The 21,576-nt window shown below is 40.7% G+C and overlaps 1 protein-coding gene across 2 annotated transcripts; it reads left to right on the forward strand.

Moving 5' to 3' along the window:
- The first annotated feature begins 258 nt into the window (after positions 1-258).
- CAAP1 (caspase activity and apoptosis inhibitor 1) lies at positions 259-16,661 on the forward strand. Of its 2 annotated transcripts, none has more exons than XM_072359811.1 (6): positions 259-469; positions 844-1,044; positions 2,539-2,623; positions 3,503-3,578; positions 9,272-9,342; positions 15,898-16,658. In XM_072359811.1, exons 1-6 carry the CDS (start codon positions 347-349, stop codon positions 16,239-16,241), a joined length of 900 nt encoding a protein of 299 aa, XP_072215912.1. In that variant the 5' UTR covers positions 259-346; the 3' UTR covers positions 16,242-16,658. The 2 variants fall into 2 exon arrangements, with proteins under 2 accessions (XP_072215912.1, XP_072215913.1); XM_072359812.1 differs by lacking the exon at positions 259-469 and adding an exon at positions 531-604 and having other exon boundaries at positions 15,898-16,661.
- The last annotated feature ends 4,915 nt before the right edge of the window (positions 16,662-21,576 follow it).

Consider the following 21,576-nt stretch of genomic DNA (forward strand, 5'->3'; position numbering starts at 1 on the left):
TCTTTTGTCTTTTCCTATTCTTCAGTTTAGAATTAAGAGACTTCGAGGAATGGAATTCTCGAACTGCTCCATAGACAGCGTTTTAGTGATAAGTATTTTACATTTTGCAAAATTACTTCAGCTTCTTACATTACTACAGCTTTTCTTACACCGGCTCATAGCAAAACTCGTACTTCATCTCCGTGTCTCCTATCTGACGTACAGCGGGTGCAGGCGCAAGGCACATCAACGCTCTCCCGCAGCGGGGCGGGCGGCGGCAGCCCGGAAGGGGCGGGCTGTGCGGCGGAAGCGGCAGGGCCGGGACGCGGCGCTCCGACCGCCGCCGCCCGAGGCGCGGTAACGGGCCATGCCGGGTCGGAAGTCGTCGAAGGAGAAGAAGCGGCGGCGTTCCCGCTCGTGTTGCCCGGAGGGAGCGGCGGGCGGCGATAGGAAGCGGCGGAGCGCCGAGTCCGGCCGTGCCGCCCCGGAGGTAAGCGGAAGAGCGGCGGGGGCTGTGGGAGGGCGGGCAGGAAGCCGCGCAGAGCCTTTCTTCCTGTGGTGTCATGGCATGTCCAGGGTGAACTGCCTTGTTTTCTTTTGGCCGCGTGAATTAGCCCAGAGGGAGGTTTGTTTCTTTGTGTTTTCATCTGGTTTCATCTGCTCTCTGTCACTTGGCAGAGAAATGTTAACGTCTTTTGGTTACCGAACCCTTTTTGCATGTAGTTACTTCCGAAGTTACCACGGTGCTCGAAAACTCGGGATTCCACTTGAAGGTGTTCTTACCGTTGTGAAGTAAAAACCTGTCAGTGTCGTGGACGAAATGTTAAGTTTCTTTTTATAGAAAACGTGTGTCTTTGGTTTTAGGAAGAAAAATGCAGCGTACCATCTGGAGAAAAAACGGAAGAGCCCGAGCAACTCAGTGATGTAGAGGAAGGAGGGTTAGATCTCAGCGTGTCTCTCAAACCAGTTAGTTTCTACATTGCAGACAAGAAGGAGATGCTTCAGCAGTGTTTCTGCGTCATAGGGGAGAAGAAACTACAGAAGATGCTGCCTGACATTTTAAAGGTACTGAAATGCACTTTGTGTGCGCTCATGTAGCAAAACATCTTTCTCTCTCAAGTGTAGTGAACTTACAGCTTAAAATTTGCCTGTGTATTTCTTGAATAATGAAAGGGCGACTTTTAAGATTTCATCTGGTCGTTGCACAGCTTACTCCTTTTTTCACACTCTGCTGTAACTGAACTGGGCAGCTGTTTTTACAGCACCTGTCTGTATTCGTTATTCATATGCAAAATGAGTTCTGATGGCATGGAATGAGTTCAGTCGTGTTCAGTAGTAAGTATTGTGATGTGTTAATAAAAGATTGATTTGTATTTGTGCTATCCAGATTGCTTTGTATGTTTTTATATTGTTGTCTGAGGTAAGACCATAAAATCCCTTCTAGTTAAACAGCTCCTGGAAGCTGTTACTTTTCTGGGGTTTAATAACAGTACCTGTAGAGTTTTATTGACTTAGAATGTCTGCTTTTTGACTGTTGTGAAGAGCAGGACATGGTGTAAATACATAAGGCTACCAGTCCGTACAGAGAAAGAGGCTGCAAGTGAAGTGCTATTTTTGTGGTGTTTGTTAACTAATAGATTGTCAGTTTTTGTCTTACTGTTCACTAATAACATGACCTATAGATTAAAATATAGCAAAGGCAGGACACGCATTTTAAGCTCTTAGTGAGCTGCATGCAGTGTAATTCATTTCTTATATCTGAGAGATATGAAGGGGGTAGAGTAGCTGGAGGCAAAGGCATGACTGATGTAGAAAGGAAATTGCACAGCAGTGTTAGGACCAAAGTGACAGGAAGATCATGTGTGTTAGATAAGATGCTCAGCACTGATTAATTTTGGTACGTGTAAATGGCATCACAGTTCATTTAGAAATGCAAAATTATCATTTTACCTTGAGGACACCAGGAAGCACAGAAGATGTGAAAGTAGATGGAATATCCATAGGCTAAATATCAAGTACAAGAAGTGAATTACGACTTTAGTATTTTTACAAATTCTTTTTTATGGCATACAGTGATACATAGTTCCTCTTGGTGTTTTGTTAGTATTGTCGTTGACTTCCATTTGTGAACTTGGATTCAACAAGTGGCTTTGGTTTTTGCAGACTTAATTATGTAGTTCTCTTCCTCCTGAGTGGTGGAGAAATACCAATAATCTAGGCTGCATTAAGTTTGGTCTTCTGTGCTTTAAACCTCTGTCCCATTATTTCTACTGATCAGCGTTACAGCTGCAGTGATAACTCTCAATGATCTAGTAATTAATATTGTGTATTGCTAATTTTTTAAAGTAAAACAAACTGAAAAACCACAACTGTTTTGGTGATTGTTACACCAGAATCAGCCACCTGATGTTCTTCAGTAGTTGCATCAGTGCAGGTTAGAACAGTGAAGAGATTTAGATTCTGAATTACTTTGTACTGCTGGAGATCTACTTAGCATTTGTAATTATTCTTTCCTCAGAAACGTTTACTAGCCTGTGGCCTGTCTGTCTGTCTTCTTAGAGCTGTTCCATGGATGAAATCAAAAGGCTTTGCTTGGAGCAGTTGGAGATGTTGTCGGAAAAAAAACTGTTGAAGATTCTTGAAGGTACGAATGAAACTTTTAGGCACCACTGTACACAGAGAATAAGGAAAACAAAAGTAGTCTGCCTTTAACTGCGCCTGTGTTTCCAGGTACTGCTATGTATATATAAATATGTGTATGTATATGCTAGTCTTGACCTTTTAATCTTGGGTGAAATAATCCAGTAATTCTGAAGGTGTTAGGGACCGTGTTCAAAACACGACTGTGTAATCTTCCCTTCCTTAGTACCCGAACTAAGAATAAAGGTTTTGATTTCAGTGTGATAAAGCAAAACCAGGAATATGGAAGGACTATTTGGAATCCATTACTTTGTGTAAATTAATGTGAAGTTACCTCCTGGTTCTTTGTAGGGAAAATCTCGTGTGCCACAACAGCAGATCAGTAATTGCATTAAATTATTCAGTGTAGTTAAAGGTCTCTACTCTGCTGAGACACACAGTTCATACAGTTTTATGAAGGATATGACATTCCAGTGTTTCAGTGTCTTACTGAACTTCCACTTAGTTTTTAAGGGCTTCAGAATTTATTTGTAGGCATGTTACTGTCTTCTCAATTGAAGTGGAGCAGATGAATCCTGAACAGTGCAGAGCACCTTCTACTACTTATGTCTCCTGTGCCTTATTTTTATTGCCTATCATTTTGTAGTAGCAATAGGCATTTTCTTCATAATACAGGGTATTTTTATTCAGTGTAACTGAAAAAATGTTAATCACATGTTAGCAGGTGTGTCATGAATTAGCTTTTTGTTTCTGTCTATGTCTGATTTTAGAACACCTGTTTCAACTGCTTTCAGATTTCAGTAAAGCTAATCATTCAGGTAACTGTATAGCATTAATTGTGTTAAGTGCCTAAGCTTACGTGTTTGAAATTGTGTGTATCTAGGCAAGAGCGGAGCTGATTCTGATACTGACGAGGATGGAGATGGAGAAGACAAGACTGGAGGTGAATCTGTCAGTCAGTGAGTAAAAGAGAACAGTTCAAAACTTAATTTAGAAATACTGAAAACAAAACTAGGATTTTTCATGAAGAACGGTCAAATGTAGTGTTGAGATTCAATTGATATAACCTTAATTATATAATTACTTTGGCAAAATGGCAGTTAGCTCTTTATGCTAGCAAGCATTATGTTTCCAAACCTGTTTTGTCACTTGATATTGTTAGATAAATGAGTTTCACACTGGCATTTTTTTCCTATCAGTTGAGCTGTGGTAACTGAATATATGCTGCAGAAGTGAGGTTGTGTGATTCATGTTAACATTTTTCAGTTGAACTGCAGTGGATTGAATAACCCCTTCCCACTGACATCCGTGAACTTTGTAAAGAGCTTTTGGGTTGAGATGTATTGCTTTCCTTCCATCCTTATTTCTGGTCCTTCATTCCTCTCCCAGTTGGAGCGGCACTGGCATTAACTGTTCCTGTGTTCCTGTTGAGGATGTAGCATAATGTCTGGGATTTCAAGCACCGAGGTTTGTAGTTGCTCATTCTTAGGCTGGCATCTGCAGTTTTGCAAAGGCCTTTTTTTGTTTGTTTGTTTTTTAAAGGATGCTTTGGTTTTTAAGGACACAAGCCTTGCATAGTATTTTAATAAGTGACTTCTTTATTGAAAGGGTAATCTCTTTCTGACAATTTCTAAAGAAAAGTAGTGTGGGGGGAGGAGGGGGAAGGAGTGTTAGTAGTTGTCACCCACAGTGTATCAAGTTTTAGGAGTCTAAGTCTGTAGATATCAAAACGATAAGCATGGAGGAAAGCTAGAAGTTTTTGTTTTGATTACTGAGTTGTTTACAGCTGATCCACACATTCAGTGCAGAAACTTAATGAGCCCCTTGAGCCACTGTGGACTTAATACCAGTGTCAGCTTGTTAAGGTACTTGTTAGTTGTTGGTTTGGTAAGTTCATCCAGATTCACTGAACAGAAACAGATTTTGGAAAGCTAATGATAGTACTTAAAATTTCATGTCTATGAACAGAAACAGATTTTGGAAAGCTAATGATAGTACTTAAAATTTCATGTCTATGAACAGAAACAGATTTTGGAAAGCTAATGATAGTACTTTAAATTCCATGTCTAATCAGTAGTCTTAATTCAATCAAAACCTCACATCTTTTTCTCAGAACAGGTTATAAAGTCATTGAAGTTGTTTCCTTTGATCATATTTCATCACACATCAGGTTTTTAGAAGATGGAGTGATACTAAGAGAAGTGAAATTTCAGTATTTCTCCTTAATACTTCATAAAACTGTTTTGTATGAAGTTCCATTTGAACTGATTTGACACTGTATTTCCTGCTTTGCTGTTTTTACATGTTCTGTGGATGCTGTCAGTTCACTCCTTATTATTTGGTCTTTAACCTTCCACTGGCTATTGAAAATATTAACTATAAAAACAAAATACTATTTATGTAATTAATTTAAGTGTATTTATCTCTTTACTGATGGTTCATGTTTTGCCAGTGGACTTTGGATGTAAATGAAAAGACAACCTTGTTGGCTAAAGGAACTGGTGAAAATATTCAGGAGTTTGATGTCGGAAGAAAAGTTAAGATTTTGTTGTTAGAAATCTAATGCAAAAGGTATTTGCTACTGCAAAATAGATGTAATATTCAGATTATTGACAGTAGTAATAAAACATAATAAACAAAGAAACTTATTACTATAATTGCAGTGATCATCTGTATAATGTGAGCAAAAGATATTTTGCTTTGAAAAATCTAATGTGCATGAAGGAAGGGGATTTAAAATGTATTTGCTATGCCTTACTTTTAGATTTGCATATCCTCTTGTAATGTCAGTGGAGGCACAGCATCACACTGCCCTTAAACATGTGCCCCAGAATAGATTAATAGGAATAATATTGCAAACAAGCCATGTAAGGAGGATTAACAAACTGAGAATGAAATTGAACTCTGAACTGAACTGAACTGCTTCTGACTGGCCTCAAAATGTGTGGAATGCTTACCTATTAAAGAACGGCAGTAACAGCTCACTATCAGTCCAGTCCAGCCAATTCTGGGAAATAAAAAATAAATAAATACAAATTCCCAACAAATGTACTCTGAAAGCACTGTAGGGATCTGGAGTTTTTTGACAGTAGGCAGTCTGTTTAAGATTTCCATTTTATAACTCCTTTTTATGTAGCTGTTCAAATGGATGTAAGTAAGTTCACATCAGCTGTTCGCACCCATAGAGGTCACTCTTTCCTGGCAAATGAAGCAATCTTAGTTCCTCTATGAAATTTGGCTTCAGAGCTCTGGGTGGTATCAGTTGTGAAATCTCTTGCTTTTGTTCCTCATGAAAACTTTTTGTGCAAGCTCAGACTTTTCTGCGTAACAGATTGATATCCAGCAGAGAAGGGACTAGACAGTTCAAAAGAATGAAGAGTGGGCAAGGGAGAGTGGAGTGTGAACAGTCTATGTGACTTTTGCTCTTTGTGGTGAGCAGGTGTTATGGGGACATCACAACCTTATTTTGGTCGGTAATTGAGTGACTAGGTATAAAAAAAAAACAAAACCATTTTGGAATTGCTTTAAAAAAAGACATGGATCCCTCCAGAGGCAGGCTTGTAACAGTCCCCATGTCTCTCTGGCTGTTGGCTATGCAAGTTTCAAGGTTTGCAGCCCCACCTCTGTTGCTGCTTAGCATTATTTGCGTACATGGAGAACTTTGCATTAGTTCATCCAGACCTGTGCTGTCCCCAGTAGCTGACTGTTAGGCTTGTTAATTTCTTGGGTTTCCAGCACGGCCATAAGTTTGAGTGCCTGCACACTCTGATTTCTTTCTCAGGAATTTGGCCTTTAATTTTATAGTCTCTTTGGTACATGACTGTCAAGTATCGTATCCTATTTGATAGCTAGACTAGCCTGAGGTACTGTATGCGCATTTTTCATTATATTTTATGACAGTAGAATTCTGCAGGTCCTTGTCAGGTGTAGTCATTTGCTGGCCTTTAGACATACAAAAAGACAGTAGACTCTGCCATTTGGGAAAATGGTTACACTGGAATTCAGAAAGGAGTCAGAGTAGAATTGGTCATGTAAGGTGTATGTACTGCCCAGAAATCAGCTGATGTTCACCTGGCTCGTTTCACCTCCATTTCTCTCAATTTTCTGTCTGCTTGTACTTGTCCAATCTTCCCCCATCTCCCCCTTTCCCTACCTTTGATCTTTTCTTCAAACATTCTAGAATGGCCTGCACAGTCCCCCCCTAAATATGTGCTGCTGTAAGTTGTACATAATGCTGAAATGTTCTTCCCCAGCAACCTGTTTGAACCTCTTTCTGCTGCACACAGCCTCAGGCTGTAAGGTGCTCTTACTACTCTTTAGCCGGTTTCCCTCCTGGTAGATTGTCTGGTTGCTTTCCTCTGACAACTCTAGAAGCGATTCAGACAAGGTGATCCCTCTATGCAGATCATGTTGCACATCTGCTAGCCATTGTTCTTTTCACTGGATCTTTGTATTTATGGTGATTCACTCTTAAAAGTGTAATCTAATGGACAGAGAGCACAATCAGGAGTTGAGTGTGATGAGCTCAGAAAGTGATAGGAGAACAAAAACCTGAGATTTATGGGAAACTGTACAGTGATAGTGTCTTGGACAGGTTTAACTGGTGGTCTGAGCTAATGTCTGGCCTTAAAAAACAGGACCACTAAGGCTTAGGTTCTGAGCTGCTGGCTGAAGTTGATGCTGGGAGGGTTGTGTTTTCCCCTTAGTAAGCTGCATGGACTTGCTAGACCATTGCATACAGCAAACCTGTTCTATCTGTAGAATTCCTGGACTTAACTTACTAGCTTAACTTACTTAACTTAGTAGCTAGGGAGCACTTTAAACCATATTGCAGAACCTGTGGCTTTTGTGGTACCAGACAGTGACCTGGATAGAAAATAAATGAGCAAACTTTCCTTGTAAGGAGGCAAAGTTTAAATTATTTTGTAAAGGAATTGCCATGCGCGTACAACTTCTTGTTTGTCATTTGAACATCTAGTTTGCATTGAGTCTTTCTTTTTCAGCCTTGCCTAGGCCTGAAGAAGTGAAAGGACTGGGAGAGTACTTTTTACATTGACTAAGTAGGAAAGTAGACTTAAGGGACATATACTACTGAGATGTATCACATTAAATCTTTTTTTCCTATTTTATTATAATGACATTGAGCAGTGATTTTCTTTTGAGGGGTTCTTATTTCAGTGCAGAACTTTTAGGGATCTTTCATCAGGTGCTTTGTAGCTGTTGTTTTACAGGCATGTTCCCCTTAATAAATGCAGTATTCCAAACATGTTTTAGTTGCACTGGGTGAAAACAAGGGAGAAGCGGTGAATCTATTGACTTTTGTCCTATACTAATGTAGCAAAGGAAATGGCTATCAAAATAATAGACTCTCAGATCATGTTGGCAAGAGCTTTTATGGCACACTCTTTTTTGTTTGACATGCTCACTGGACACATGAAATAATGTTTGAAAGCGTGTGGAAAACAGGCTTTTTTTTCCACTTATGGGACAAGCCTTGTTGTTATTAGGCTTGCACAGACACTCGAGATGTACGGAGACAGGCCCTCTCCTGCTCAGTCATGCATATGTAGATGGAGTCATGTATATGTAGAAGAGGTCATGCATATGTATAAGGTGTAAATGAAATAGGAAACCTATATAAGGGACTCACACAATCTAATAAACACCATTTTACCTCTCACCATATTGGTGTAAGGACCAGTGTGTAATTTGGCCAGGGGCTGTCAAAAGCACATCACCGAAGGACGTGACTCTTAAGGTTACCTAATTAAGGTAACAAAGCCTACAGGGTATTACCAAAAAGTTTTTGAAGTCATTATATTTAAATTAATAATACCAGAATCTTCCTGTCTTTCCTATAGTGCTGTTTAGATCCAGCAGGAGGAATGGTTGCTTCTGTATGAAACCAATGCCACGCTGACATTCAGGGTAGAAAATTGGCAGTTCTACTGTCAGAGCGCTCAGTGAACATGGCAGCTGAACTACTGTGATTCTGAATGCTTCGTTCTTCATTCTCTCTGTATATTTCACTGTTTTCACAGTTTGTCTGAATGTGTACAGAACTTGTAAAGAATGTGGACATTTCACCCAAGTGTCTCTTCCTTATTCCATGCATAAAGGACGTGTAATGTTGCAGGTCAAGAGTAACAAAAAATGAGTAAATTGAAGAATCAAACATGGATATTGAATACTACCTAGCAATTGAGTTTCATTTCCTTTTTAGAAGCAGCCCTTAGTGAAAAAGCGATAATGTGTTACAGAAATGGTGATGGGGTGACAGTAACTTCATGAAAACAGTTTCTTAATTCATATTAAGAGAGTAAATATGATGTGAATGCAACTGAAACTACAGTTTTTCAAATTATTTAACTCTGTGACATTTTATGCCGAGTTTTACAGACAAACTTCTATGGTTAGGGAGACACTATCAGTGAGAACTGGTATCCTGAAAGACAAGAGTGTACTGAGAATAGTTACTTCATCCTAGCAGCTCAGTAAGCACAACAAATGATAGCTCATTTTCAAGTGCTTAGAAGAGCTGGGTAAAGTTATTGCTTTACCTCCATGTAATTTCTTTAGTTAGTGTTTCTTTGAAAAGTATGCTTTACATTGTGAAAGACATAGGTTGAAATGTCTTCTCTTTTGTTTCCAGGCAGGACAACAGCATAGACTCCACTTCTTCTTTGAGAGAAGACAAGCTCGAAGGTCAGGAATCAAAACAAGGTGAGTAGGGTGGGAAATTTGTCTTCATAGTTCCTTAAGACAGAAGATTTTTAAATCTTTCTGGCTAGAAACAAACTGCAGCTTTTCAGAGTTCGGTAGTTTGGCTTCCAGAAAATGGCTGAATCCTTTTTGCAAGGCTCATTTGACTCTTCATATCTAGCGTTTCAGCTGAAGAGGAACTTGGTTTATTTCAATTTTTTTATATGCAGGTGGTGACTAGTGCTGCTCTTGCCATCTATTCAATTTGATAGTTGGTTTCACTTTGTATGGTGAGATTGCATTACTCTGTTTTGACAGAAAATTCACAGAAAAACATAACTGCTGAAGAACTGCTTACAACTTAATCATATTCAGTCTTTTTGATACTTCGCTTTGTATGATTATGCAAAGCTGAGTTCTATGGAAATGCTACTTAGCAGTCACGAGGAGTGGTGGGTGCTATGTTTTATTTGAAGCCATTGCCTTCAGAAGTGTTCAGATCCTCAGATCTCTGAGAGGGAAAGCTTTGTTTTACGTATCCTTCTCCATATCTGTTTTAGCCTGTTTTCTCATTTATCAGAGGGGTTATGCTTTCCTTGGTCTGTCTGTTCTGAACAGTGTACTTGTAGAACCCCTTGTTGTTTTTCACATCCCTCGTCAAGTCAGTTCAATTTGCACTTTGGCTTTCTTGATCCCACCTCTACATGTCCAGACAGCATCTGTATTCTTCCCGGGCCACATGTCCCTGCTTCCACTGCCTATATATCTTCTTTTCCCTCAGTTTGACCAGTGGGTCCTTGTTCAGCTATGCCAGTTTTCTGCTTCCTCTGCTTGTTTTCCTGTAACGTGGGACAAAGAGCTCTTGTGTTCTCAGAAAGGCATCCTTAAAGAGCTGCCAGTTCTCCCCCTCTCCTTTTCTTGCAACAAAGTTTTCCAGGGCATCTCACCCAGTGATTCCTTAAATTGTTCTGCCAGAGCATGATCACTACAGACCCAGTCTTAATCTGTTTAATGACCTCCTCTGCATTGGTGAGAGCACCAGGTCCAGTAGCTCTTCTCTTCTGGTTGGTTTGTCTAGTATGTGGACCAGGAACTTGTCCTCATTGCACTTCATGTATGTCCTAGATTGTTTGCAGCCCAGCATGAAGCAAGAAGTTTCAGCCACAGGTTCCCGTTGCTTAGCTGGTATATGGTAGACCCTGACTGACAGATGTTCTTTATTGGTCTCATCCCTAATTTTCACCCACAAACTCTCAACTTGATCGTGGCAGTTTCTCAGAGGCAGCTTTTTGCACTCTATCCACTGCATAACATAGAGGTCAACTCCCTTGACCTTCTTTCTCTGTCTCTTCTGAAAATCATGGAATCATCTGTATATTTCTGTAATCACAGTTAAATTATAGTATTTCAATTGCATCGTGGCTTCCAGTTCTTCCTGGTTCCATGTGGATGTTACCTCAGTGGAGCTTTCATCAGATCCTGAGACAATTCTGAGGTTTTTTCCCCAATGTTTTGTAAAGTGATAATATTCCCTTCTTGGTCACACAGAATTCCATCCCCTTCTCTCATCAAATCTACTTCAAAGCTCTTTTAATCAGTCCAGCCGGCTTTCATCCCAGAATGTTCTTGTTCTTCCTGCTCAGTTTTTGTCCTGTCTGATGCTCAGAGACCCGTCCAAGATTGTAGAAACTGAATTTCTGATTGTGACACCACATGTGCAGCTAGTCATTCACCTAACACATTTTCTTCCTTGGTCCTCCTGCCCTCCAAATGACAGGGCAGAGGCGTTGCTTGCATTCCTGTTTCCTTCAGTGTCCTTCCAAGGGATATAAAGGCTCTTTTAGTATGTTGTGGCTTCATTGTTACAGCTACCTGAGACCCAATTTGAATGAGAAGGAGTGGAAAGTAGTCAACCTGCTTTATCAGACCTGATTAATCTGTTATTGATGTCTCTGATGTTTGTCCCTGGCAGGAAGAGAACTTATCTGTCAAGCTTAAACAGGCGGCAATTCTAAATGTAGAATCTCTATAAACTATAATTTCTTCTTCCCATAGTCCACAAATGTAAAACTTGCAGAGGTTTTGGGACAATTCTTTTCTGCCTTCAGTGGTCTCTGCCATGATAAAACACTCTGTTGCCTCATTACAAATAGCAGTGGTGTTCTACCATGACACCATCCTGCTGAAAGAATCTTTGGTGCATAAAAGCATCCTTAATTTTCATCTTTTTGAGGTATAATTCTATATTTTTTTCCTTTTTTAAATGCAAAAATGCAGTGAGAGAGACAGTCAGGCGCTGAGGTGAACGGCAGAATAATAGAAAGTGGAAAAGTGGGTAAATTAGTGATACACCTTTGGGTACCTGTTGTGTAAGGAAACAGTTTCCTTAGTCAGCAGTAGTACTGCTCCAGTAATTTCTTGAACACCATGTAACAACTACCCGTATTAGTTTGTAGTTGACATGCTGGGTATTTCTCCACTAGATGATGTGGAGAAGGTGCCAACAAGGATGTTTTCCTTGCACGTGGAACTGGAATGCACCTGTGCAAGGGAGCAGCTGCTGGGGATGTGCTCTGCTTTCTCCAGTGTGCTCAGGATGAGCTGAAGGGGAAACAGGAGGGGAAAAAAGAAGCAGGTGAGAGCAGCTGGAGATGTCTGCCTCAGTCACGCGACTGTCGCCTGACAGTGCTGACCTCACACAACTCCTGCAAGCTCAAGCTGACCACTCCCTCCACAAACACCTTCTTCATTGAGATGGGACCTGGGGGACTCGGGGTGCAGTTGAATGACTTGGACAACTTCCTATGTGTTGAGTAAGCTGAAAATATCAGGTTGCCGAGGGCCTGATCCAGGCTGGCCTTGAAAGTCTCCAGGGAAGGGGTGTCAACCACATCTCTGAGCAACCTCTTCCAGAACCTCACCACCCTCACTGTAAGAGACTTATTCCTTATATCTAACCTAAATTTACCCTCCTTAAGCTTGAAACCATTTCCCTCTTAGATATTGAAAGACCACTATCAGATCACCTTGGAGCAATCTCTTTTCCAGGCTGAAGAGCCCATGCTCATCAGGCGTTCCATCCCTGGGATCATTTTTGTGGCCTTCATCTGCACACAGTCCAACAGGTCCATGTCTCTCCTGTACTGAGGACTCCATATCTGGACAAAGTGATCCAGGTGAGGCCTCACCAGCACATAGCAGAGGGGCAGAATCTGCTCCCTTGCCCTGCTGGCCACACTTCTTTTGATGCAGTTGAGGTGGCTGTCTGAGCTGTGAGGGCACAGTGCTGACTCATGTCCAGGCTCCCAACCACCAGAACCCTCAGGTCTTTTTTTGCAGAGCTGCACTCAGTCCTTAGGTTGCCTCAACCCTGGTGCAGAACTTTGCATTTGGATTTGTTGAACCTTGTGAGTTTTGCCTGGTCCCACTGCTTTAGCCTGTCTAGGTCCCTCTGAATGGCATCCCTTCCCTCTGCTGTGTCAGCTACACCTGACAGCTTGATGTCATCAACAGCCTTGCTGAAGGTGAATTCATTCCCTCTGTCAATGTAATTAATGAACATATTAAAGAATATGGGCCCTAGTGTTGACTCCTATGGGACAGCACTGCTCTGCATCCAGACATGGAGACACTGACCCTTTGAACTCAGTTTTGCAGCTTGTTCTTCAGTCATCAAGCAGTCTACCCACCAAAGCCATACCTTTCCAATCTGGAGAGAAGGATGTTGTGAGGTGCCATGTCAGAGGCCTTACTGAAGTTGAGATAGATGACATTGGTAGCTCTTCCCTTTTCTACTGATGTAGTTACACCATCATAAAAGGTGACTGGGTTGGTCAAACAGGATTTGCTCTTGGTGTAGTCTTGCAGGTTCTTCTGTATGATCTCCGTGTTGTCCATGTGCTTTGCTATAACTTCCAGGAAATCTGCTCCACAGTCCTTCTTGGCGCAGAAGTAGAACAGAATATTCTTTCAGTCATTTTTAGTCAGCTGTTAAGGTTGAATTTATCTCCCAACCTTTTGCCTGCGTCTGGCTTAGCTGTTTACCAATAGCCAAGATATTGATGTGTTATCAACACACTTTTGCCATAGGGCCTTTTTTGAAGAAAATGAGCAGCATCCCAGCCAGACACACTACAGCGTCTTTTTCTCATTGCCTCTGAATGAGGTAGGAAGAGTATGTTAATGTTAGCTTTCAGGTTTGAAATTTAGGATCCATTGATGCATGTTTTTTTTTTGTCTGTTCTGTAAGCAGTTAGGAGTTGCTGTAGGATCATGATTGCTGGTTCTGTAAAGTCCTGAAGTGAACTCCTAGGCATGCTAACATGTAATACTCCAGAAAAGAGATTTAAATGTTTCCTAAATCATAGCTGATGAGTAGGAGTGAGTATCTGTTTATTTTTTTCTAAACTATAACACAAGCACAGTAAATAAATCTCTAATACTGAATAAATAAAACCTTCGCTTTCTCTGCTTTTTTAAAGTAGGGAGAACGTGTTCATTACGTCCTTAGTATTCAAGACTGATTTTCTTTCACATCCTTAGGGTAGCAGGAATGTCATAAAATCCAAGAAAAATAGGTCAGTCTTAAGATTTTCTTCTCTACTTTTGCATTAAAATCAACTGCATGTATGTACCAAGAGGCAGCTCTTTTGGGGAGTTTAGAAACACTTAAGATTTTTCAAAAGGCTTATTTGTTTTTCCTTTGAAATTGGTTGCTTTTGATGTTTGGTGGAAAAAAGAATTGAGCAAGGAGCAGCTTCATTTTGCTAATCCATACTTCATTGCCCATCTTTGCACAGAATTTCCACCAAATCCGAAGTGTTTGCACAAAAAGTCAGGAAGAAAACACTACCCACAACGTGGCTGGAAGGTGGTTGTTGTTTTTTTACACTTCACACTTGTGTTCTCGAGAAAGGCTCATATTCTTTTTGCTGCGTTTTAAAACACATCCTGTATAATAAGAGACACTGAAACATCAGCAGCACCAACATCTTTTCAAGGATCCTTTTTCGCAAAGGGATGTAATAAGTGATAGGAAGGGAGTTACTGACAGATACTAAAGTCGTAGGTCTGTGCTGTGTTTTATCAGTGTTACCCAGATTATTAAAAAATTATCGTTGCCTTATATTTGAAGGCAGCAATCATAGAGGGATGCACTTGCTCGAGCTTTGCGTATGTTGGTAGTTTTGTTGTTTATATATGATGCATACAAATCAATGATTTTTCTAGCCCTACAAATGGAAGATTCAGGTACCAAACTTAACAGATGGATTAAACTAGCAATCCCAACCACCAGCTCTCCTCCAAACTAAAAGTTAGGTGAAAGAGAACCATTTAAAGCTAGATGTGGAGACATTAGTTTTAATGATCACAGAATCATTGGGTAGTCTAGGTAAGAAGTGACCTTTTGAAATCATCTGCACTCAGTCCTGCTGCTGCCAGAGCAGATTGCCCAGGACTGTATGGAGGTGGGCTTTGAATATCTCCATGGCAGGAAACTCCATGGGTTTTTTCAGGCAACCTGTGCCATCTACCCTCACATTAAAAAAATAATGTTTTCTTGTGTTCACATGGAATTTCATGTGTTTTACTATTTGCCCATTGCTGTTAATGCTGTTATCTGTGTGCACTACAGAAATGAAGAAGTTTTTACAACCAGGTTTGCAGTACTGTCTAAATGCTTAATAAGTGATTCTTTTTTTTGCTATGTAGAAGTCATTATGTATTACAGTAGTTTATCCAGGAGTGTGAACTTACAATATGTATTTCAAAAATACTGAGACTAAATCCCCATTATTCATTAGGAGGGAACACAGCTGTGACTTTGTGCAATTAAAAAACCTTTGGAGTCAGTAATCATCATCATCTGGCCAAGTGACTCTTATTTTATGCAGTGAATGGTAGGTTTACAAAGACACAAAGGTTGACATCAGACCGATAATTTGTGAGGCCAAAGTATCAGAAGCAATAATTTCTCTATAGCCAAATTCTGAGATCTGTGTTTGGCTTTTCTGTTATTGCACTGCCTCTTCTAATTCATTTTCTTAATAAGCTACATCATCTAACCAAATGCTGTAGCTTTTCCTATGTTCTTACTGATCTGAGTTAAGTATGTTTGAAATACTCCTGAGGTGGATTTTCAATCGATAAGTAATAGGAGTTTCTATGAACTTTCAGTACTTTTCTTGATGCAGTGCCTAATTCCTTTTAGGCTGAGTAAAAATAGTTCTTAAATGTTATTTTTAAAACTGCATTTTGAAAACTAAACTTTCTTTAAAGAGAGCAAGCAATAATCAGTTCTGCACTTCAGGGGCTTCCTTGTGATAATAAAACCTTATGGCATTTTAATTAGGAAAATTCATCCATATGATGGAATGTGTTTTCCTGGTACTGCAGCTTTGCTATACTGTACGTTCTTTTAAATTGGCATAAAAATGCATCAGTACGTGTCTACATTGGATCAGCTTTTAAAGATGGGTGAGAAAAACAAAGGGGATTAGTTGTCTCTTTTTTTTTAAGGGGGAAAGAAAAATTGCTGTTGGCTGCCTGAATACAATTGTTGCGTTTTTGTTGCAGGCAAAGGAGAAGATAGTGATGTCCTCAGCATAAATGCAGATGCATATGATAGTGACATAGAGGGTCCATGTGATGAAGAAGGCAGCCCAGATGTGCAAGAAGACTCTGTCAGAAGTGGAGCTGGTCAGATTGATGACCTTCAGAAGGACATTGAGAAAAGTGTGAATGAGATACTGGGGTTGGCAGAATCTAGCCCAAAGGAGTCCAAAGCAGCGAGCTTAGCTGTTCCTCCATTAGAAGATGTTCAGCCGTCAGCACAGCAGCTGGAGCTCCTTGAGCTTGAAATGAGAGCCAGAGCTATTAAGGCTCTAATGAAGGCTGGTGATGTAAAGAAACAACCCTAAGATTGTTTACAATAAATTCTCAGTATCTTTTGAAAGATGTCGTGTTTATTAGTATATTTGTAGGAGTTGGAATGAGCCTAAGGAAATCATCTTGTAAAGCAGTCTTTCTGAATGGCAGCACAGCCTTCTGTGTGTCAGCCCTTCCCTGCTTTGTATCATCAACAAACTTGCAGAGGGTGCACTCTATCCCTTCATCCAGGTCTTTGATGGAGAAAGTGAACAAGACCGGATCCAGTACTGACCATGGAGAACACTGCTAGACACTGTCCTCCAGGTAGACTCCACACTGCTCGCCACAACCCACTGAGCTCTGTCAGTCAGCTAGTTCTCAATTCTCTTTTTTGCTCATCTATCTCATGTTTCCTAAGCTTATCTTTGAAGATGTTCTGAGAGACAGCCACACTAAAGGATAGCCAACATCCTTTGCTCTCCTCCCATCTATCCTGCTGTCATGTCACCATAGAAGGCTGCCAGGTTGGTCAAGCATGATTTCCCCTCAGTGGAATTGAGTGGTTCATCAACCAGCTGTCAGCTCCCTCTCTCATGAGTGCATCCTTTGGGAGCTTATGGATGTGTGTGTTGATACTGCCTAGAATCATATATCCATAGAATGGCTGAGGTTGAAGGGAACCGTAAGTATCATCTAGATCTAGCCCCCTGCTATGGGCAGGGTGGTCAGCCAGCAGGTCAGGCTGTCTGGGATCCCATATTCACCTCAAATTTCTCCAGGGATGGGGCATTGACAGCCTCTCTGGGCAGCCTGTGCCAGTGCCTTGCCACTTTCTTCCTGACACCGAAGCTAAATCTCATCTTTTCAGTTTAAATTCATTCCCCTTGCCCTGTCACTACCAGACAGTGTAAAAACTTGGTCCTCTTTCAGCTTGTAAGCTCCCTTCAGGTACTGGAAGGTTGCAGTGCAGTCTTCCCAGAGACCTAGATGTTCACTGACTAGATCCTCCTTGACAAATGAGGTATCTTCCTTCCACCAGACTCCCTTCAGAGTCTGGGATTCCTGAGGGGCAGTCAGTAATAAAGGCAGAAGAGAAGAATGCATTCAGTAACTGCCTTCTCTGTGTCCGCCATTACGAGGGCACCCACCTCATTCAGCAGCAGGCCCGCATTCTCTGTAGACCTCCTTTTGCTATTGATAAACTCAGTGAAGCCTCTTGCCATTCACCTTCCTCAAAAGATTTAATTCCAAATACAACATAACCTTCCTCGTTGCATCCCTGCATGCCCTGACGATGTAACTATATTCCTCCCAAGCAGCCAGACCCCCTTTTTCATATTCTGTAAACTCTTTTTTTGTTTGTTTTTGTTTTGTTATGTTTTGTTTTCCCGTCTGAGTTTTTCCATGAGCTCCTTGCAAATCCACACAGGTCTTCTGCCAGCTTTATCTGATTTCTTGCTCTTGCAGATGCACTGATATTGAGGTTGGAGGAAGTGGTGCTTGAGTGTCAACCAATTTTACTTTCCAGTGGGCCCCCTTACCTTCCAACTCTCTGTTCTCTTCAGTGCTGAAGAATATTTGTGCTTGGTATATGACATTCCTTATTCAGACTTTTACGATGTTGCTCACTGTTTCCATTGCCTTTGGTGTGCTGCTTCATGCTCAGCACAAAGGAACTGCAGCACAAGTGAGTTGGTTTGGTGCTGCCCTGAGCACGCAGCACGGTTACGTCTCCAAGGGGACACACTGCATATGGAGCTATGCCATGAACCTGGTGCCTTCAGGACAAGACAGAAGAAGCGAGTTCTTTGTGTCCTCATGGCTGAAAAATAACCGTTTTATTTATTTACATTATTTTTTTTAGCTGAGAAACTGGGTTGGTATATGCTTTATTAGAAGTATTGTTTTTGGAGTGGTGTGACATCCTTCAGCATTCTTCCATGTGATCTGAGATGCTGGTTTCTCCATGGGCTCAGGTCATAATGATACCGATGTTCCAGGCATCTATTTGTAGCTGTTATATACGAAATCATAGTTCTTTCTTTTTGACTTCAAAGGAATTCATTTGTAGATCACTTGTATTACAGAATAAAGTTTCCTGCTATGGTTTCATGAAACAATTTCAAGAATTCTGGTCCTTGAGAAGTGGTGCCATTTTTCTGTTTGGCCGCTAAAGCAAAATCGTATTAACTTGATTGTATTTGCATACGCAAACAAGTTCATTTTTATTAAGGCATGAATCTTGTGGCTGTGATCCTTTGACACCTCTGGTTTCTTCATCAGCTTGTCCCACAGAGGTGACTCCTTGATTCCTGTGCATCTCCAATGTGTTTCCACCAACCACTAAGCAGTGAAATCTTACTTCATGCTCAATCTATTCCTCAGCAAGGCATAACTTGGAGCATCTTGGAAAGGCTGAATGTGAATCAAGTTTAATTAGGATTAGGTTTCATACACCAGAAGTACATAAAATGATGCCACAGAATGACGGATTCCCAATTGGAACTTAGTACTGGTTCGTCAGAATTTTGCTACCACTTTAAGCAATGATAAATCAGGCCATAGTTCTGCTGGGTACTTGCTGGAGGTACATGCTTCTGAGCTGTCAGCAGAGGGGCAGGCTGACAGCACAGCATCTGGTGTGGAAGTGCTATGTGGAGCAAAACTGTGTCATTGAATTCCTCTGAGTGGGAAAAATGACACCCACTGACATGCACTGATGTTTGTGAACGTTTATGGAGACCAACCAGTGGCTGTGAGCGTTGTGAAGTGGTGGGTGGTGCTTTACAGTTGTGGCCGCAGGGTTACCTCTGCTGGTGCAGGCTTATGCAAGCATGGCGAGCAGGCTCTGTCCATTGCTGGTGCAAATGCAGAACTAATGGTGTGACTGTGTTGAAAAGCAGTGATCTGTAGCTGAGAGTTTATCAAATAGTCTTATTGTGCTCCTCATATCAGTTGTTGCTCAGATTACTGTTCAGATCAGCTGACTCGTGCTGATTCCTGCACTGTTTGTGTGCACAGCAAACCAGTCAGTATGCAGTAAATAATAACAATTAAAAAGCTGCTACATTTAAAATACTACACCATAGTTTTGTTGCTCACAGCTAAGTATCTCTTTTATTTCTTTCTTTTTCCTTTAGATTAATGCATCGCTTGGAGGAAAAGGCAATTTGTATGTAAAGTGCAGCCATGAATTGTGTATGAATTTCTGATTTTACAGGATTTTGATCAACCAATTTCTTGGCAAAAAGCTTTATACACTGAATGCCGGTCAGCATAAGGAGAAAGACTGTATTCCGCTCTGGAACAGAAGTATTTTCTAGCTGGTTTTGTCTGCCCTGTAAAAGGAAGCACTGCGTGTTTCTGGGGAGAAGGGCTGATTGTATTTTTATTTGGTGTGACTCCCCAGAAAGCCATACTTTCTATTACTGCTTCTATATTAGACTTCCAGGTGCCAGCTTTGAGTGACAAATCACTGGCATCTCTTGGGGAAAATTCAGCAGAGTTTGTAACACTTTTCATTACAGTATTTGCTCTCTCAGGAAAATGTTTTTCCTGAACCACTGAGAGCCTTGCACATTTATTTATTTATTTATTTTAAAGACTCTGCCATAAAATACTAATTCTTTTGCAGTTTGAAGTGGTTATAATTATTAATCGCACTGAATGAAGGCTTTGATCTCTGAGTTTGAGTTCCTTCTAAGCAGATAAAAGGGTATCTCATAGGATATCAGATCATCTGTGTAGATGATTTAAGATGTTCTTATTCCAACAGTTCAAAGACCGTATTAAACACGAGCAGCACAGGACTGTGCTGTGAATCTCACCATGCTGCTGTGATCACCAGCCTTGTCTGTATTTGCAGGAGCGTGGTTTGAGAAGGAGCAGCCACCATCTGAGAACTCTCCAATGGGACCAAATATCTGTCCTTAGACAGTCAGGGCTACAAAGATCAAACAGCCATAGGATGGCTTGGGTAGAAAGAGACCCTAGAGCCCACCCAGCTCCAACCCCTGCCATGGGCTGGCTGCCACCCACTGGGTGCCCCCCACCCCATCCAGCCTGGCCTTGGGCACCTCCAGGGATGGGGCACCCACAAATCATACATGGCTGCTTCGTTATCATTAGTCTTTAACGTTAGTCCACAAAAGATGTTTTCTTAACTAAAAGCACTTCATTTTAATCTGTGGATAAAGCTTACAGAGGGTTTTCTGTAAAATAGCAAATGAAGAAAGGTTTTCTGCACATGAATACGTGCTAAGTTGTTATATAGGATTTATATGCCTGTCTTAAATTTATAAGCACTGATACAGCTTCATAGGATTGCTGAAGTAGGTAAACGTGCCCCTTGCACAGGAGGTAGTTAAAGATGAACTGAGAAACCCATTCCTTACTAAGGAAGGGAGGCAGTTAATTCATGCAGCAGTGTAACAAACACAACTTCAGTAGCACAAACACCAAATTAAACTGACTATGAAGTCCTGCAGTTGAGACCCAGTAATACGACAATGCTTGTCATGAAGTCAACCTGCAGCATATGGTGATAAAAATGTTTATCTTCCTTATGACAAAATCTAAATGCTAAAATGCTACAGGTTTGTTTTCTTAGGTTTCTTTTTGTTTGTTTTCTGTTTTATGGTCCTCTTTTTTTGCCATTAATGTAAAAAGCATGTTAATCGGATATAGAAAAAGCTTAGGAAAATCTGAGGTTAGTAAAGGCTGAGATGTCTACCACCAGTTAATCAAACTGACTGCAGGAAAAGACTTTGGAAGCATAACTGTAAATATTGCTATGTTATTAAATCGTAGAGCACAAGTAATCATCTCTGTTAAAAAATGCACGTTACCACAGTGCACCATTGCTTTCTTAACTGTTGAAAAATGTCATCCTTTCCCATGGGATCTGTCTTGATTGCTGCTAGACTCAAATGTGAGTGTTTTTTTGTTTTGTTTTGTTTTTTAATTAATTTTCTATCTCATGGCTCTGCAAAACTCTTCTTGAATCCATGATCTTCCTTCCTATCTTCTTGAGATTTGGGGTTTCAACAGCCTCCTACCTGTGTGAAAACCTAATTGCTGAGAATGGCACTAGATTGTCTCACAATAGGGCGATAACTAACCCAGTTTATCCTTGAAATCTGAGGCATCAGGCTTAAGGTACACAGTTTAATACTGTCTTGTTGGAGTGATATATTCACTTAAGCGCGAGAGTGAAACCACTTCACATTTAGATTAGTTTGGCTGTTAAATTTTCCAGTCTATGTACTACTTACTGATTACTGATGTGTTTATAAACAGAGTAATTGTAATTGTTACCATATGCAGCCTGGATAAAGTTAAGTGTTTCATGGTTGGGTGGAAATAAAGCTCTTAAATTGTGTCCAC

The sequence above is a fragment of the Excalfactoria chinensis genome, chromosome Z (genome assembly GCF_039878825.1).
Source record: "Excalfactoria chinensis isolate bCotChi1 chromosome Z, bCotChi1.hap2, whole genome shotgun sequence".
Lineage (NCBI taxonomy): Eukaryota > Metazoa > Chordata > Aves > Galliformes > Phasianidae > Excalfactoria > Excalfactoria chinensis.

Excerpts from the sequence above, each read along its gene's own strand:
- CAAP1 (XM_072359811.1), top strand. The coding sequence starts at position 347 with ATGCCGGGTCGGAAGTCGTCGAAGGAGAAGAAGCGGCGGCGTTCCCGC. Across the intron at positions 470-843 it reads CCGGCCGTGCCGCCCCGGAG|GAAGAAAAATGCAGCGTACC; the intron begins GTAAGCGGAAGA and ends CTTTGGTTTTAG. Across the intron at positions 1,045-2,538 it reads TGCTGCCTGACATTTTAAAG|AGCTGTTCCATGGATGAAAT; the intron begins GTACTGAAATGC and ends CTGTCTTCTTAG.